Raw genomic sequence first — 16,536 nt, forward strand, 5'->3', positions numbered from 1 at the left:
CTGTGTCCTAGATGCATCAGTCTGATATTGCTTCCACAACTTTATTGCTGTGCACTGAACTGCAAGCATTTGAGATGGACTTAGATGGTGGCAAATTAACTGAGAGACAAAACATCAAATTAATGATGGAGAATGATAGATACACTTAGAGAAAAACCCATTCTACGTTAGCGCCAGATCAGTACAGAAAGCTCAAATCTGCAGCACCAGAAAGAAGCACAGAAGTTCACCACTGCAGCTCTCAAGCCAGCAGATATTTTAGGCAAGTGTTCTGTAAAGTTGTACAACTCTCCAGTTTCTACCATTATTGCAATTTTTGTGGGATTATTTCCATAGCTAGGGGCTGCAGGGTCATTTTTTTAAAAAAGCAATCCTTTGCTGGCTCTGCACTTCTGAATACAACCCAATATTTAAATCCTGAAGTCCTTATTCAGCAAAACTTTTATCAGATTTTGCAGGGAGAAAGAGGGGTGGCTGTGCATGGATTCAAATTCTGTTTCACCATATAATGGCCACGGCAAGAGATTGTGTTTAATGTTTAGGAAGTGAAATTCTAACAAACATTGCTAAATGCTGATGTAGTTGAAACCCATTATTTGGGGGAGTGCATCACACCATTTTGTGCTTTACCATGCTGGATTAATGCCAAAGAACGAAGCCAAAATGAAACACAAATTGCAATCAGTCCCCAGCAATGGAACTGCTTTCTCATCACCCTTTTGTTCGAATGGCATCATGCAGAAACCCAACAAGCTATGAGGCTGCAAACTGAGGTTTGCTTTGTGAGGAATTCAGTGGTGATGGGCCAGCTCTGGCTGGGCTCCGCTGCCTGTTTGTAAGAGGGGAAGAAGTGGAGCAGAGCTGTTTGATTCAGCCTTGAAAATCGGTATTAAATTGTTGATGGTGGCATTAGAGCTGCTGCTCCAGCTGTTTAAACTTTAGCAGTGAGATAACGCCAGCTTCCAATGTGTTGCTTCACAAACACAATGAAAATAAAAATATTCAGTACTTTGGGATAATAAATTTCTGCATGATGAATTTCTGGGCAGCAGGACAAAAGGAAAATGGAGCGAAGCAGCAGACAGTGAAGTTATTCACCCACTAGAGCGATGTGCTTCACACCTCCCCGTCTGTGCCCACCCTCTCCCCCTCCCACCCAGCCGGGCTGTGCCGCAGCGGCGGCTCCGGGACCACCGGGCGCGGCGGGGTCACCCCGAGCCGGGGCACGGCCGCTGCTCCCTCCCCCGAGCTGCGGCTGCCGCGGGGCGAACAAAGCGGGGGGCGGACAAAGAGAGAGGAGGGGGCGCGGGGAGCTCGGGGGCACCGCCGGTGCCGCTGCCGCTGGTGCAGTCCCCGCCCCGGCGGGCGCAGACGTTGTGCCCGCCCCGCTCCGCCTTCTTCGAGCCGGGGCGGCGCCGCTGCAGAGGGGCCGCGGGAGCAGGAACAGGAGCGGGAGCAGCAGCCGGAGGAGGCGGCGGGAGCTGCGCTGGCGGCGGGGCCGGTGAGGCGGCGGAGCCGGGGCTGAGGGGGCCGCCCTGAGGAGCGCGCGGGGCGACGGTGGCGCCTGAGGGCGGGGGAGCCGCGTCCGCCGCCTCCCGCCTCGGGGCCTCCGCGCTTCCCGTCCGGGCGCCGCGCTGGGCGGGTCTGAGGGCGCGGGGTCGGTGCCGAGGGGCCGTGAGGGCCAGCGGCGGGGCCGTGAGGGGGCGGCGGCGGGGCCGGGCCCCGGCGCTGAGGGCTGTTAGCGGCCGCCGCACGTGCTGCCCGCGCCGCCCCGCAGCGGCCGCTCCGGCGGGGGCCCGGCCGAGCCCCGGCGGGACGGGGCGCTGCGGACGCGGGGCCGGCGCGGAGCAGCAGCGGGACGGCCTCGGCTCCCTCAGCCCCGGGATGGTTGTGCGGAGCGGGGACGCGAAGGTTGGATCGCAGCCGCTGCTGGAGTCTCGCCCTGGGAAACTGCGGCGCTGTGCTGGGTTGGTGGTGGTGGCTTGAGCGACTGATTCTGAGGGAAGAGGTCTGGGTATTCCTTATATTCCTTGATAAGCGCTGACCTGCAATTCCCAGCATTTACATACGGATATTTTACTAATAGTCTACCTTGGCATTTTTTGATTTGTTTTTTATGGCCGCTGCCCATCCTCGCGTTATAAAACCTACTGGTTTCCAGGTGAGCTGCTCTGGCATCCCCTCAGGTGGCTCAGGAGAGTTCGCTGCCATGTTCTGGGCAGTGCGGGAGCTGCGGGATTCCCAGGCACAGGCGCTGCTCCAGGCCCCTCCTGTTCCCGCTATAGTGCTGGACCTGCGGCGATGCAGTGCTCCCTTTTCTGTGCCATAGCTGTCATGGGGCACAAGGTAATTGGTGCTGTTACTCACAGGGTAATGTGGCTCCTGCTGCATAAAAAAAATCAGCAGTTAGTTTTTCCTTTCATCTTGGTGCTGATTCCATACTTTAAATATTTTTTCAAGATATAAACAAACAAAAGCCAACACCAAAGAAATTTTCCAAAATAGAGCATGGGGAGGAAAGTTTACTCTGTGATTGTATATGTTGATGATTAAATATATGACTGTGAAATGAAGACTTGTTCCTCCCCACCCCTTCATTTACCCACTGTGCTGAATGGGCAGGGTTTTATAGAAGTTCACAGGTTGCTTTGAGATCTTTGAGCAGAAGGATTTTAAAACATGTGATACTTGTGTTGACACGTAGGAAGAAGAAAGAAAAAGAGGTACAAAAGAGGAAGTGCCTTGATGCTGGCTGCTTTGCAAAGTATTTTATTGAAAGAGCAGAAATATGCATTCTGAATGCAATGTAAATTTGAAACTAGCAACGGGAGAGAGTGGTTTTCCTGAAGTGTGTCCATGTGCACCTGCTGCAAGAGTAGGAAGATTGCAAAGTAGATACTGTGAAGGAAAAGTAAACACCTCCCCTCCACCCACAGCAGCATTTCTTATTCTAAGGAAAGTTCAACTGTTCATCTTTTACATGCTGAGGATTGTTAGTTCTTGCTGTAAAATGACAAGATTTCAAGGTTCTTTTCCTGCCCAGTCCTTGTAGACATGCTGGTTGATTTTCTGTCTGTGCTTGAGTGCACTAAAGCTTTCTGTGTACTGAAGGGAGAAGGATGGATTGTCTGAAGCAGAAAAGCTTGGAGATGTGACCTTAAAAGTCCATATCTTTAGGGATCAAGAGGGAGATTTTATTTGGCAAAAAAGAGTTTTACATAATTTGTATGGCTTCACTTAAAGAGAAGATCTCAGCTTTCTAGGGAGGGCAGAACCCCAGCTGTCTTGTCGGCTCATTCCAGATGTATTCTGTAGGGAAGAGCTGCATCTTTCCTCGTGTGATTGCACTGTAGGAAGGAGCAGGGCTCTCTCTGCTGATTGCTACAACTTCCTAGAGCTCCTGAAGATTTCCTGTCTGACTTTCAGGTTGTATCTGTTTGCCATCTTCTGACTGTGGATAGCCAAGACAGCCTTTATTTACTCAGCTTGGGCAGATTGCATAATTCATGTAGTGTTCCTCCCTTTATCTTTTAGCCCTGTTAAAGTTTTTCTTGGGAGGGACTGAGAATATATCAAAATAGATCCTCCTTAAAAAGAAATAGAGAGCTCTGCCTTGCCAATATGATTTTTCAGAGCTGCTTTTCTTTCTCTTTCTAAAACACTCGGGTCAAATGTTAACTCTGTATGTTGAATGCAAGATTTCTAATGTTTGAACATGACAACCATGAATGAATGCAGCTCTTGTTTAATCCTTTGGCATTCCTTGGGGACTACTGGCTCTGCTGGCACGTATAAAGAGTAACTCACTGGAATCCTTATTGGAGCAGCATGTTTGGAAATGCCTCAGATGGCTGGTGTTTTGTTATTTCATGAAAGGCAATTATATCCTGCATTAGCTGTAATCTCAGCTGCTCTCAGCCCCATGCCAGTTTCTGCTGGGGCAACCATTTCATTGGTGTGGACCAGCAGAACTCTGTCAGCAGGTCCTTGATGATTTAAACACCTCCTGCTTGTGCAGGTGTCTGTCCTCCACATCCGTTTGTTTTTGTAGAGTGAAGCTGCACTCTGTGCCTGACCCTTAGAAACACCCACAAATCTGGTACTGGCTCCTGGCAGTGAAGGATTCAGGAGATGCATCTAAGGACAGGCTGTACAAGTTTATGCTTTAACACCAACCTAAGTTTTTCCATGTGGAACATCTCATTAATTATTTGTACAAACTCATAAAAATAGTACCATACATTCTTTTAATGTATAAGATATGTCTTCACTGTTTCCAGAAGCATTAAAAGCTATTCATTTTCCCTGATCCTTATAATCTTACTGTCTATATTTTTAGCTTATTATGAGGGGAAATTGCAAGGCAGAGAGAGCAGCTCAGTATTGTACAGAATCAGCTTATTTGACACACTCATTCTGCTGCTCTGCTTGGCAGCAGCATCCCCTCAATCACAGCAGTATTTATCTAAGTTCTGAATTTGTGCTTCTCCTGAGCTCTCTGCCAGCCATGCAGCAGTCACGGTGCTGATTTCAAAGGCTGAGCTATAAAGAGACAGCTGACTTGATGTTTTCACCCAGTGTGAAACAGTTACAGTTTCACCCAAGTCTATCAAAATTAAATCCTTACTATAAAAAGCAGCATCTTTGTTTCAGCTGCTTGGGTTGTAATTGTATTAGGGAGAAGCCTTTGTGCCTTTAAATGCTTTGGGGTTTGAGGCTGAAGGGAGATGATGTTTTCTTTCTCAAAATTGAAATTGTAGATCCCAAATAACTTAAACTTGAGACTCTGCTGTTCCAAAGTCATCATTTTATCCTGACTGCACTTACTGGGATGGCTGAAGTGCATTATCATCAACAGAAGTCAGTGTGGACAGTCAAACAAATTTTTCTTTCTCTTAATGAAATGGAGGTCTTTGGAGGTAGAAAATAATTTCCTGAGGAAAATGTAAGAAAATTAGTAAGTAATGATAATGGGTTTACCAGAAGAGGTGGCAATTATTTACTTAGCTGGGAACTTTTTCCACACCTCAATCCTGGACTCCTTCTGTAGGGAATGATGTGCTGAGAAGGGAGGATCATGTGCTTTCTGATCTTTTAATAGACCACAGCAGCAATGTTTTTATAATCTGTGTGCACAGTGGCAGCTTGAAGTGTTTGAGTTTGCATCATATTAACAATTATCAGCTCTTCCTGATTAATTAAAGATAGGCAGAATCTTTTTAAAAGGACTGATCAGGCTGTGTTTGAAATAGAAATAGATTGAGAAAAAATTACTCACAAATTGCTGGCCCAAAATAGTTTTTTACATTTGTGCTTCATATTCAAAAGTCTGTGTTTCAGTTTTATTTACTGAGGATCCTGAGGCATTTGGGAATCTGAATGAGCATAGCAAGTTCTAGAATGATAAAACAGGGTGACTTAAAATGTCCTTGATGCAGAATTAAAATCCATAAGCAGAGCTGAAGCTTTGATGAATTACCTTCCTCATAGCAGTGCTGTAATATCTGACTGATGGTTGCAGGTCCTAAGCCTCTTACAATCTTTGATCTGATTCATCTTCTTAGAACAGTTTCTGAGTTATAAGAATTCACCCCACCTTTTCCCTTTCCCTGGCATGTGCTGGGACAATCCTGTTTATACAATTTGAAGCAAATATCCTGCACTTCCCAAGGTTGGAAAAACAGCCTTGTATCTTATTTAGCAACTTAGAAAATCCCTAAAACCAATTTTCAGTGGATTTGTGTCTCATAATGGTTGCCTTCCTAACTATATTAAGTTCAAGTTTTATATTCTCTCCAAACAAACTGATAAACTGCTGCTGTCAAATGTATTGATGGCAAATTTGCTTCAGAAATCAGTTGTTCTAAAGGTACTGGGAGAAACTCAACTCTTTAAACCCAAGTCCCCCTCCTCCTGGTTCACCTGCTTCTGTGAAACTTGTAGGAATAGGATTTATTTTTATTAGAGATCACCTGCCTTTTTATTTAGTTGAAATTACCCAGCAGGTCAGAATCAAAGGAGAAGTATAGATTTGTGTGCAGGCCTGGCTGATGTTGAAAGATGATCTAAAATCTTTGGTTCTGAATACCCTGGGATCTGTGAACTCACATGGAGAACAGTTCCAGTCATCCCTGTGGTACAGAAACACAACTTCTACTATTGATTTCAGTTAAGAAATAAATCTGAAGTTGCTGGTTGAGCTGTAGGTTCCTTAACGAGGGCCAGTGCTGTGGGGCTTTGGGATTCCCAAACATTCTTCCCCAGTCCCTCTCAGTGTACCAGACAGAGGGAGCATCTCTGAGATCTGAAGGAAGCAGGGATTTGCTCTTTGCAGTGAAATCCCAGGAGTTATTTTGGGGATGTCCTCAGCCCCGGGGCAGTGGTTCCATGGTGGGATGAGTGATGACAAGGCTGAGTGTTTGTGTTACAGCCCTGGGACTGCTCAGAGCTCATCCCTGCCTGCTCCTGTCTCACTAACACAAGCTGCCTGCCTCACACTGAGGAATGTTTATCCAAACCAGTGCCCTGGAAAAATGAGTTGAAGGTTTTTCAGGCCCTCTGCCACTGATAGGACAGCTCTGTTTCACTTTCTGTTGGTTTTTGCCACTCTTCCTTTGAGGTCGAGTTCATCCCATCAGTGCCACTGTCAGAGGAGCTGTGTCATCCCAGTGGGCAAAGTTCCCAAATTCCTGCAGGCTTTGGGCTCGTGTTATTATGGCAGCAAAAGCAAACTGTGTTTGGGTTAGGCTAAAGCCCTACTAAAAGTTGCATGCAGCAGGAATTTCCTGCAGTTATCCTGGTAGCTGCTGTGAAGGCACTTCAGAAGAGCAAGAATTGCTTTTGTTCTGTAATGTAATAGTTATGCCTGGTTCAATTAAGTAGGGATGCACTTCTTCAAGTGTCTGTCTCTAGTAAAATTCATATTTATGTTAAAAAACAGAATATAAGAAACTGTGGCTTTGAGGTTTCTGTAGGATAAGTGTTTGCCTTTGTAAAGGGTTGACATCTGGAATTCCTGTGATGGTTGTGTTGGATCAGACTGGAAAGCAGAATGTCTCAAGGATCTTGTGTAAGTTATGAGACCTTCTTGCTTATTTCCTTACAAAATTTTTATTTCCTGTTCCAGTACCTGCAAACAACAGATCTGAAAGGTTTGGATTTCTTTTGTTATTTTCTACCTGATCAACTGAGTTATAAATGCAATTTTTTTCTACCTTTAAAGGTGAGGTACAGAACAGTGGTTTGATGTGCAGGTACCAGCCTTCATGTTTTGATGTTTGCACTAAGCAGAGTATAGTAACCCAAATAAATATGTTTATATGTTTTCATGGCACTTGGCATAACAAACATTGAATTAAATAATGTCTTTTCTTCTAGTAGTGCTGTATCTGAAGGCTATATTCAGATCATAACATGACTTGAGTAATTGACATAAAAATCAATGGTTTCTGGAAGACAAAATGAAACTGAAGCCATGTTTTTAAATGTTCCCTTTCTCTAATTGCTGTGTGTTGAATGAGTAATCAAATATTGACTTCCAAATGCCAGCTCTTGTCTTGAAATCTTAAATTCTTAATTCTGTTTGTTTTCTGTTTTATATATAAATTATTTTGTAAATTATCTTAGTTTCAATGTGACTGATACCTGAAGATGCCTCTAATTCAGTGTAATCCCTGAGCAGTGCAGTTAAGAGCTTGGGCCAGCTCAGATGCTCAGTTTGGTGTGACAGTGGCCCTGCAGAGGCTGTTTGTTACCTCAGTCCCACCACAATTTGCTGTTTGTGCCTCTCTTTGTTAACAAATGCCTACGGTGCTTTCTGGTGGGGCTGTCTGAGCTTGCTGCCCATTCAATAAATGCATCAGAGCTGACAAAACCCATGGAATTTGCAGTAAGGCAGGAGCATGAGGGTCACAGAGAAATTAATTTGCCTTTTCACTGTCTGGCTTCAGTGGATCAATGCAGAGAGACCTGGATGTGAGTTCATTGCTCCAAAACTGTTGTATTTAAGTAGGGAGTGTCCAGGAGTGCTGCATCACTCCAGAGAAGCTCTGTAAAGTGAATACATGAGGGCTTCCAGATCCATCCTTCTGGTTTAGCAACTTGCAATTGGGCAGGACCGGCTTTGAAGCTGAGTGAGACTTTTACAGTGGATATTGTGTGCTCTGGAATATTTCATTGTATATGTAATCCATTGCTTGCAGAGTGGTTATTCAGATTTTTGGGTGTCCAGTAAGAAATTTCTCCAATAGACCCAGAATACAGCAGAGGGGGAGTTAGGATTAGGAAGATTTTTGTTCCAGGTTTAGCTTCTCTTGCACCCCCTTCCTCCAGAATTGTTCCTGTGAGGATGCTGCTGTGCGTGTCCCAGTCTGGTCAGTTTGTGCACCTGCTGTGCAGGAATTATTCCCCTGAGAATCTTCCACAAGTTTAGCTCTGATCTGGCTCATTCTTGCACACAAAGAAATATTCTCCAAGAGGTAGCAAGCAGCAAAGAGCAGTGCAAGGAGAAGGCATTGATTTTGTTCAAAGCCAAAATGGGGTTGTGTTTTTAAATCTGGTATGAATTTCAAAAGCTTATCAATTCAACTGAAACTATTCAGTGCTTTTGTAAATATATACACTCAATTTTTACAGGAGTGTAATAACAGCCCAGCAGACTGCAAGTACAACTTGTGGAGCTGTAGGAATTAGATCTGAATCACAAAGAGTATGTTTATGTGCTTTAGTTTTAAGACTGCAGTAATTTTAGGGGTTGTGTTCATAACTGTGTAGGGTCAGAGCTCTTGGAGTAACTCGTGGACTGGAGGGGAAATCTTTCCAGGTTCAAAATTCCAAGTTACTTTCTCTGAACTCCAGATATTTGAGGAATGATTCATGAGCTCCCTCAAGCTTGGCAGCAGCAGCTGGACAGCAAGTATGAAACAGGTATTTGAGAAATGCTGTTCAGGCAGAGATTTCAAACAGTGCTTCTTGTGCTGAGTTTGTTTTTCTCTCAGGGAAGTGAAGATTATTATCACATAGCACATTAGTAGGATTTATTTACTTAAACCAATGGTTCCCAACTTGTTCCTTGATCCATGCAATACTTAGAGGTCTTTAAAAGATAAATAAAAAACAATTATATCATTAATCAGTTAAAATTCATATTGTGTGTAGTCATGTATTTCCAATAATGGCACAAGTGCAAAGCCTGTGCTTAAAATCTCTTTTTATGCTCAGTTTTGTTATTGGTAGAACACTTCAGTGGAATATATTACCAGAGGCTTCCTAGACCTTTCCTTAGGTTCCTGACAGGATATTTTGGGGACACAGTAATATTTCTGTCTATTGCTTATAAGGATCCTTTTTCAGGAGAGCTAAGTCAGATTCAAGGGAGGAAAGAACAAATTGAGACAAGCAGTGAGCTGCTGTCTTTTATGAGAACTGAAGTGAGATCATTGACATCTGGAGCCTGTTAGGATATGTTGGAGTGTAATGCTTCAAATCACTTGATGCAAATTTCTGTGATTTATGAGCTCCATTAGGCAATGCTGCTCCAAAGGCCCTGTCCCTCAGACCAAAATTTGCATTTTAACCATTGCAGTGAGGCAGTCAGTTATGAAAAAGTGTTGCCTATAATCTTAGCTTTTATTTTGTCTGAATTAAGGTACAATTTCAGTAACTCTGAAACCAGGACGGAGGGATTGTGTTACTTCTGGCCTAATTGAAGGCCTGTGTGTTGAGAAAAGCAAATGACACAGCAAATATATAGCCCATGACTGTGGAGAGCAAGATTAAACTATGAATGAGTACCCTGAGCCAAGAAATGCAGGGGTAGAACTTTCTAACTTTCTGTTGAGCAGAGGCTTGTTAACCATCTATTAATAAATAATTAACTGAAACTGGCAAAGTCTAATTTGGGTGGTAATGAAGTGCTTTCTCTTGCTGTACTTGTCCTTGCACAGGGCAGTTGTGCTGGGGCTGGAATGGCCTTTGGGGACCAAAAAAGAGGTGATGTATGGACAAGAATGGCAGAGTGCTGGGGAACAGTTCCAGCCTCCAGGCTTTAGGAGAAACCTTCCTTAAGGAGGATTCCCCTTGGCCCAAATTTCCATCAGTTTGGTCTTTGGCACTGACTGAACTAAAAAGGACTGACTGTGATGCTTCCCCTGTTTCTGTATTTGTACCAAATCCTTCTTTATCTTGAACAGTTTTTGTGTTTCATGGATTTTGATGAGTTGAGGGAAGTAAGGGAGGTGAGCCTGGAGATTCTGGAGCTGCAGAGGAGGGAATAGTGCCTGTAGCCTGAGAAAGGGAGCACATTTGTGAGAGAGAAAAAAAGGCTTTTCAGGCCCTTGGTGTGTCAGGTCAAAGTGCAGTTTTAGAGGATTTCTTAAAGGAAGGGTAAGGAAATGTGCATGATGCAGAGTCATAACTCTGCAGGCAGGTGAGTGACAAACTTCTGGCAACATTAGGAAAAAAAAGGTTCAGAAATCTTCCCAGCACTTCATAATTTTGATGGAGCAGAACTTAAATTGTAGGCAAACATAATTACATCCAAGGTAGTAATTCATGCTATTTAAAATATAACATTGTTGCAGACTTAGAAAATGCCTTGAATTTGGCATGGCAGGTCTTGAAATAACATAAGGAACGTTTCACTTTGGTGCTCAGGTTCACAAAGCAGTGAATTGATTTTTGGGAACGCTGATTAATAATTCATAATACAGGAGGGATAAATCTAAGACTGCTACACAAAGACAGGATTGGTTTATTCTCCTTGCTGCAGCAGAGCTGTCTGTCCTGGCAGGTTTGTTTTACCTTTAGCTGGGTGCTGAGCTCCCAGTTTGCACCCCTGGGCACTGGGAGGCTGCACTGCCCAACGTTGTGTCCTGACAGGTGCCGGAGTGCTGAGTGAAGGGCAGCACTGGGACCTGCTCTGTGCTTCTGGTTCGACGTGTTCTGAGCAAACACTTGAGCAAACTCGCTGCGTGCTCGTTTCCCTTTCCCCCTCAGCTATTTGTTGAGGTGAGCTGCTGCTGTTGAAGTGGTGTAGCTGTTCTGGCAGTGCCTCATGTAAAAGTCAGCTCAAAGTTCACACAGAATAGTTTATTCCTTTGAAGAGAGAGGAGAGCTGTCACCTTGAAGTTCAGCTTTGAATTCGCGTTCGAGGTAAAAAAAATATACAGATTTTTCATTAGAGATGAAAAAGCCTTTCTGAAGCTCTTGTAATCAGAAAGAAGATGCCTCCTGTGGCAAAACACAGTTCCCTGAAAAGCTTGGAGCTGCCTTCCAAGTTCTATCCTAGCAACGTTGGGAAGAGTCCCTCCTCTTAGCTGGGGCACCGCCGGGGACTGCGAGCCAGCCTATCTTGTGATCTGAGGTCACAGGGAGCTGAGGTGGCTCTTTGCTTTTCAGTTGTCATCATGTAACTCTTAAACAATTTCAGCTTTTCAGTTCCAATCTCTTAGAAATTTTACTCCTTTTATCCTGAAATTCCTGGCTGGCTTGATTTCTGTTGCTGTTATTTCTCTAGTCTCGAGTTGGTTTTGCTGGGGTGTTGCAACATTGGAAAAATGTGACTGAAAGCAGTTGTGTGTGTGCAGCAGTTAAATCTATGTGTAATGTTAGCCATGCTGTTAAGGGCTTTGTTTTTCTTTCTTAAAATAGCCTTTTAGTTTAAATCTCAAGATAAATACAGCAGCATTCAGCAAAGTGAGTTCTTTTGATGATTTAGGTTTTAATAGGAAATGGCCTTCAAAAGATGGGGAGCTGGAAATGCTGCTGGTTGCTACTGGAAAGCATTTTTTATAATGCATTTCATACACAGATTGTGTATATATAGAAATCCCTTCTGCAGGAATTAACACTGATCTTTGCTCATGTCTGATCTTTTTATATACAGGTTTATTCCAGAGTTGAAGAAGCTTGAACAATATATTTTCTCCATGTTTGGAAAAAGATAGTTGCTACAGACAAGGAGGATAAGTGCAAAAAGATGAGTATGTTAAAACCAAGTGGACTGAAGGCTCCTTCAAAGACCATCAAGCACGGGAGTACCTTGCTCAAAACACCTGCACCTGTTGCTGCTGGTAAGGAACAGTTAAATGTCTCAATCATTCCCTCATTCATCTTCTGACAAAAAGTACCTTGAATGCTCTAGTATACACTATTTGTACTCTTGACACCAATGTATTTTTGCTTGTATTTCTGAATTTTAAAAATTATATGTAAAACTTACAAAACTAACTGGAAATCAAGCAATTTTCCTCAAACCTTGTCATGGTAGAAATGCTTTGGGGGTTTTTGAAGTCAGACCTGTGATTTTTGTTGTTACAAAAACAACATTACAAAAACCTTCATTAAATTCAGTATCACTGTCCTTAGTTTTTGAATTTTTTTTCCCAGTGATTGCAGCATTTGCACAGGAAAATTAAGAGTTGTGATCCCCTAAGTAGGGACATTGTTACATTGAAACTCAGTAATGATGCTCTTTGGAATATCAGTGTATTTGATTCCCACTGATTCTCATTGTGCTTTGATTCCAGCTCCAGCAGAAAAAGCAGCTCCCAGTGAGAAGACCTCAAGCACAGCCCCTGCAGATGCACACGAGGAGTTTGTGGATGATTTCAGGGTCGGGGAGCGCGTTTGGGTCAATGGGAACAAACCCGGCTTCATCCAGTTCCTGGGGGAGACGCAGTTTGCCCCGGGGCAGTGGGCAGGGATCGTCCTGGACGAGCCCATCGGGAAGAACGACGGCTCCGTGGCCGGGGTTCGCTATTTCCAGTGTGAGCCCCTGAGGGGAATATTCACCAGGCCATCCAAACTCAGCAGGAAAGTGGTGACAGAGGATGAAGCCAACGGTACCCAGACAGCTCACGCTTCCAGAGCCACGTCCCCAACATCCACATCAGCTGCTAGTGCCGTGTCCTCATCCACTGCTGCACTTCCCCCTTCAGGAATCCCACAGAAAACCCCCCTTGCTGCTAAGGAACATGCAACTCCTTCTCAGATTAGCAATCTTTCCAAAACTGCCAGTGAATCTATATCAAACCTCTCGGAAGCTGGATCACTAAAGAAAGGAGAAAGGGAGCTCAAAATTGGAGATCGAGTGCTGGTAAGATTTCCCTGTCTGCTTTTGATTGATTAATTAAAACTTCTGCTAATATTCAAAACTTTTCTGCCGTTTCCTTGGTCAAGATAAGGTAAATTTATGCTCTAGCTTTCTTTGTCTAGTGTCTTGTGTAAACAAGCTCTGTGCATGCTGTGGGAATATCTTGGCTGAACCAAGATAAAATGGTTATTTGGGCAGGTTTTAATCTATTATGTTTTGCCACTCTTTAAAACACAACCTTGTGTTTGACAACATATTTGTAGCTTATCTCTCTGTATCTTCAAGAGCTCCAGTCATGCTAAATAAAACCCAAGCCTGTGAGATTTCCATGCAGATCTTCTGCCCTGTCCAGGGCTGTGTCTTTAGAAAGCAAATAGTTCAATAATTGATTGTTCCTGAGTGGTGATAGGCAGGAACAGAGGCAGTCACATAATGCCACTGATCAGCCAGGAATTACGTGTGCTCTTGGGGATGTGCCACATTACTTGGCTGCCCTTCTGAATTCAGACCCCTAAATTCTTCTGTCAGTGTATCATCTCACCTTTTTAAAAGGGAGTTGCTCTGTTAATTTTAACATTTTTTAAAAAATTATTGTCTGAAAACTGGTGGTTGGTTGTGTATGTTGTATTCTTAATTTATAGACTGTTTATATAGCCTTTATATAAAACTGGAATGATCCTTGTATGCTCACCAGATTCATGATCACTGTAACAGAGTCATGATTTTAGGTTTGAGTTACTCAAGTGAATCATTAAGCTAAAGATTTCTCTCTCTTATTTTGATACAATCTTTTCTTATGTATGATAACTTTAGACTTTCCATTAGGCAGGTGTGAGTATCCTGGCATAGAAACATTTCTGGGGTTACTCTAAGGACATTATATAGAGAAAAAATCCCCTGGATTTTATTGTTTGTCCTGCACTACCCCACCAGAAAATAATTCTGCAGTGAAGGAGGATTGATATTTTAATTAAGTTTATTGTATCTTTGAAGGAAGAATTTGCCTCCTCTTTCTGTTTAAGAGCTTAAAACACACCAGGGCCAAGTTGAAGAAGGAGACAAAGGTGAAGTGAGGGCAGGGGTTGCCTGACAGCTGGATTTGGGCTGAGATGTGTTTTCTTGGAGTGCCAATGGAAACAAAGATTTGTGGTTTATCCCTGGCTATTTCTGTCAGAGACTGAGCCCTGTTGTCCTCCAAACAACATCAGGGCTTTAACCACTTGTTTGCCTTTTCCTCAAGGACCTTTGTGAGCCCTTCTGGGATGTCCCTTCTGGGAGAATCCTCTGGTGCTGTGAAGGCATTGCCCTGCCTTCCCTGTGTCTAATTAGTGCAAATTGCAGAAGCAGCATATCCTAAGTGCCACAGTTTGATAATAATAAGGTCCCAAATTGTTAAGTAGGACAAGTTAAACTTAATATTTCATCCTCTCTACTACCTCTGTTTGCCTGAAGTCTTCCTTGTGAATCACCAAATTGTAGTTTGAGGTTTTTTGGGGTAATTCCTAGCACAGTATGTTGGTGATGCATAACTATAATTTCTATACCAGTAAAAGACACTCAGGAATGTGAATGTTAAAGGGCCAGGATCCTTGTTTATTCTTTTTCAATCCTTTGGGATCCCATGCTAATTTTTTGTACTAGATCCCAGACTCTGCTGTCATGTCTAATAATAATTCAGATATAAATATCTTAAGTGGCCAGGTTAGTTCAAATAATCCTGAGCTTGGCTGATTAATTGATTCATCTGTTAATATATTTTTCCCTGGCACTGAACTCAGCACTGAACTGTAGAGTTGAGGTGTCACTGAGTAATTCTGGGAGCTGTCCTCAGAGCTTCCAACCAACACCAGTTGTTGGGAAAGACCTGCCAGTCGCTTGTGTCACTTGCTCAGCCATTCCTGCTCCATCAGAGGGACAAATCCACCTGGCCTGCTCCACATCTCTTGGATTTTATTTATGCTCACAGCACTCCCTTCTCAGTCATACTTACCCAAGAGGATGAAGGGCTGGGTGAACGTTTCCAGTCCCACCTCAGCACAGAATTTCCCCTCTAAGTGACAATGTGGTGTCACAGAGTTCCAGTCTGACCACACCATTGCAGGGCTGGAGGGGCTCAGTGCTGCAACATCCATCAGTTCTTGCATGTGAGAATTTTGTGAAGGTTTTTTGGTGCTTATGGACACATGGAGAGAGCAACTGTGGGGAATTATAGTTTGAGAACAGGGAGCCTCCAGCAGTGTAGAACTGCAGTTCAAAACAATGAATTCATGATAGACAAAAGCTCATTTGGGAGCCCTATTAAAATAGCTAATTGGAAAATGACATCCTGAAGGACAGATTCATGGATGGGTAAGGCACAGCTCATCAGCCAAGATTACATTCCAGAATGGACATCAGATGGCCTCAACTTCATTGATCTTAGTGTGTGATCTCAGGGTGTGGAGTGAAGTATTTCAATCTGTTCATTTTTTTTCCCCTCTAACTTGGATTCTAAAATGTCCTTAATGGGAGTTACCTTGAGTGGATCAGTTAAATTACTTTAAGTTTCTTTCTATTGGTGGTAACTGGCTGGTTTTGGATGATTTCAACAAAAAAGGTAAAATCTTACAGCTCTTTTTGTCTGCCCAGTCTGGATTAGCAAGGAACAAGAGGCCACTCAGACAGTGTTTACTAATTCACATCTCAACTTTTTATGTTACACAGATGCAAATTGGGCACAAGTTTGAACCTGAAATGTTGGGTTCAATTTCAGGCTTTCCCAGCAGCTCAGCTTTGTTGGAACATTCTGCTGTTCCTTCAGAGATGTTAATGCTGCTCCTCTCCAGGAAAAGCAGCTGTCACTCCTCAGCTTTGCTTCTGCATTGTCCCAGCAACTTCTGCCCCGGTGGTGCTGGGATGAGGTGCTTTGGTTAAAGGCTGTCAGGAGCAAAGAAGTCTTGAGGAGGTGATTAAAGCTCCAGTGTATGGCCTGGATTGTTTTGTGTGCAGAGAAAAGATGCCTTAGGCTTTTTTTCTTATTCCTTTGATCTCTGGTGGTTTCACCAGTCTTTTGTACATTTTGAGTTACCAAATGCTAAGTGATGCCATATGAGAGTCCTCACAAACTTCTACAGGAGAACTAATATCTTCAGAATATAAAGGGTTAGTAATAAAGGAAGCTTCCAGTGAACATACCCCTGATTTATTTGATTATAAAGACAGCTACCCTACAGATCTTTCCTTAATTCAGATAACATTAGGAAGAATAGTGGTTACATACAGATTGCTTGGGACACTTACTCAGAGTTAAAGATATTCCAGAGAAGTAAAAGAAAGAAAATTTCCAGAGGGAAAAAAAAAAAAAAACAGAGAAAAGAAATACCAGAGAAAATAAATTCCACTGCAAAAACCAAGCAGGGCTGTGAGGTGATCACCTGTGTGTTCTCCAAACCAGGCTTGCTCAG

At 43.4% G+C, this 16,536-nt stretch overlaps 1 protein-coding gene across 8 annotated transcripts in view; it reads left to right on the forward strand.

The window, feature by feature from the left end:
* Window positions 1-1,390: 1,390 nt before the first annotated feature.
* CLIP1 (CAP-Gly domain containing linker protein 1) overlaps window positions 1,391-16,536 on the forward strand; it is a 59,686-nt gene continuing 44,540 nt past the window's right edge. For 6 of the 8 annotated variants that reach the window (XM_030958698.1, XM_030958705.1, XM_030958703.1 and 3 more), the window contains exons 1-3: window positions 1,391-1,501; window positions 11,885-12,071; window positions 12,528-13,096. In XM_030958698.1, coding sequence (XP_030814558.1) covers window positions 11,978-12,071; window positions 12,528-13,096 — 663 coding nt within the window. In that variant the 5' untranslated portion in view covers window positions 1,391-1,501; window positions 11,885-11,977. The other 2 variants (XM_030958699.1, XM_030958700.1) reach the window with 2 other exon arrangements.

Source organism: Camarhynchus parvulus, chromosome 15 (assembly GCF_901933205.1).
Source record: "Camarhynchus parvulus chromosome 15, STF_HiC, whole genome shotgun sequence".
Classification (NCBI taxonomy): Eukaryota; Metazoa; Chordata; class Aves; order Passeriformes; family Thraupidae; genus Camarhynchus; species Camarhynchus parvulus.